The sequence below is a fragment of the Hibiscus syriacus genome, unplaced genomic scaffold (genome assembly GCF_006381635.1).
Source record: "Hibiscus syriacus cultivar Baekdansim isolate YM2019G1 unplaced genomic scaffold, ASM638163v2 tig00110429_pilon, whole genome shotgun sequence".
NCBI lineage: Eukaryota > Viridiplantae > Streptophyta > Magnoliopsida > Malvales > Malvaceae > Hibiscus > Hibiscus syriacus.
The window spans coordinates 8,549,395-8,552,132 of NW_024062733.1; the positions used below are offsets into that span (position 1 = coordinate 8,549,395).

The 2,738-nt window shown below is 33.1% G+C and overlaps 1 protein-coding gene across 1 annotated transcript; it reads right to left on the minus strand.

The window, feature by feature from the left end:
* Positions 1–487: 487 nt before the first annotated feature.
* Positions 488–2,372, minus strand: LOC120124913 (50S ribosomal protein L18-like). Its single transcript, XM_039143471.1, has 2 exons — positions 2,184–2,372; positions 488–958 (listed from the first exon to the last, which is right to left on the minus strand). Exons 1-2 carry the CDS (start codon positions 2,358–2,360, stop codon positions 563–565), a joined length of 573 nt encoding a protein of 190 aa, XP_038999402.1. The 5' UTR covers positions 2,361–2,372; the 3' UTR covers positions 488–562.
* Between the last annotated feature and the right edge of the window lie 366 nt (positions 2,373–2,738).

Here is a 2,738-nt window from a genome sequence, read left to right on the forward strand (position 1 = left end):
TATAATTGTATTTGTTTCTAGAATAGATACTAAATTAATATTTTTTAAAAGAAAGTGAAGGATTGACTTTTTTGATTTATTTAAAATTAAGATTAAATTGATATAATATATAAATATCAAGAATTAAATATATAATTATACTAAATTAAAAAAATACCATCATTAAAGATTTAATGTAGATTAACCAAAGTAGTAAATACTATATATCATTAGTGCCTAAACAGAAAGTTTATGAAGTTGAGCGAGTGAAATAGAAACAAACCAATAGTTGAGTTACTATCCAGATTATTTATCCTAATCTACATGTCACTTTTTTATTGGTTAAAGATATGAAATAAGCCAAAAATAAACAATGTCAAAAAGTATAACAAAAGTTGGTCCAATAAAAACTTTTAGGTACCAGTTTGGATAAAGTTTGTTTGGGTACCCCAAAAAAATACATTAACCATTTTTTTCAGCTGCTGTTTTGTGTTTGAGAGGGCACAACATTGGGAAAAAGCCTTTATGTTCTTAACAAATTCCAATAAACTAATTAATTTATTACAACAATGCGTTGATTGGTTCATACAAATATGATCCCGTTCTCCTTAATGGTGTCTAGAACTATTCCCAGCTTACCTTCAATCCTCTCACCCTTTCTAGGCTCATAAGACATCGTGTAGACATCGGCTTCCTTCGATCGTTCAGCGATAAGTTTCCCGATTATTCTGCAAGCGTTGTGATCCGTGAGTGATGGCAAATCGTTTCTAAGATCCTTGGCATTTGTGGTTGCGACCGATATCACTTTGCTTGTGCCCCGATGCATCACTTTTGCATGAATAAATTTCTTTGAAAAGAAAACATTTAGTAGAAATGGCCTCATATACATATCGGTCCTTTGTTTCCATGATTTCCTATTGGGTTGCTTTGCAAGTTCGCCACGTGATCTCCTGGTCCAGGCAGCTTCAACAAAAGAACCCTAAAGATGAATGTCAAACAAAATTAACTTACTAAATATGTGCAACAGGGAAATCATAAACTCACTATCCATATAACAAATCAAAGCAAAGACCTCTTCAAGTTCAATTTGAAAGCTAAAATTTCAACAATCAGGTATCCCTAAAGTGTTAAAAGGTCTACAAAGAGCGACTACAATTATCATTAAGATCCATTCTGTTTTACTTGGAAGTCAAACCGAGTTCACATATTTTGATCATTGATCATACTATGATGAAAACCAACCCCATGGAACACCTAGAACAGTGATAGAGGAGATTTTGATCATATATGTGTGTGTGTGTGTGGAAATTGGACTTTGCTAGTAAAAATTAGGAATCGACAGTTAATTCCCCCCACCCCCTTGTGAACAAGCTGGCAAACGATGAAACAAACCACAAGGCAAGATGCTATCACATCTCGACCACCAAAACGGAAGCACCATGAATTATTTTACTCCAGAGAATGAAGGTTAAGATCTTATGATCTTTTCATCAGAAACAGCACGTAATATTTCATAAGAGATAAATCCCCACAATGCAAAAAATCTGTTTAAACTCTTCAATGCGTAGGCATATTCGATACAAATAATAATGTTCCGATTTCTAAATTATAAAAATTTAGCTGGCATAGTATATATATCTCTTCTTTCTTTATAGAAAAGATATCATTCCTTCCAAATCAGCAAACTCTTGTAAAGTTCAGCAGACCCCATTGAGTTTCAATTAGAATAGTACATCAACAAAAGGGCAATGACAGCAAGAAAACTGGAATTAGTAAACAACAAAAGGACAGTCATAAAGACAACATTTAATTAAAACTTTCGACTAATCAAAATACAAATTTACTAGGCCAGGTCCGAAAAAATTATAGCAAAGTAGCAGTATGCAGACTCTAGAACACCTAATATGTCATGTTCAAGTGTTAATCGCTCTGAGTTCTTGAGATTTCGGTTTCTACACAGAGAATTATGAACAATTATAATATCCATTACAATTAAAGATAAGATATGATGAAACACTTTTACTTCCTTTCAAAATGGTTCCCGTACCACTGATTCCTCCATGGAAAAACCCAATCTTTTCCATCAAGTAAACAATTAAACTTAATCTTTCCAGGTTTACCGTTAAGCATAAAAAGGCCCAATAATCATCTAAATTTCCGTCCCACAAACTAAACACGATAATGTTTAAAGAAAAAAATAATACCTTGTGCCGAGAGGGAGCAGGATGGGGTGTAAATGAGTGAACGGAGATGTTGATACTGCGAAACGAAGTCGCCCAAGACAGTGAGTTGATTTTGTTGGAGCGTTCCGAGTGAGTCGGTAATGAGGTGAGGGACTGCAACCGCGCTGGTAGAGCCGAAGAAGATATTATCGACGCCATTTCTTTTTTCCTTCTGTTCAAGGATGGAAGCCAAGGCTTTTTGTGTATATGGGGCTTAATATTTTGATAAACTATATATTTAGTCACTAAAGTATGAGATTTATTTTATTTTGGCCAGTAAACATTTTTTTTCAGTTAAACCATTAATGTTTTTATTTATGATCACTCAAGTCAATGACCATTACATGATTAAGGGTAAATTAAAAATGTGGTAATTGTATTTTATTCTCTTTCCAATTTCACTTATTGTATATCTTTTCATTTTTTTTATTAATCTTAATACATTGGATTTTTTGTCACTCAATTGTTTTTTCACTAACGGATAGACGTAAAACGACATCATTTTGTGAAAGTTTTATCTTTCTAAAACAGCGTCAT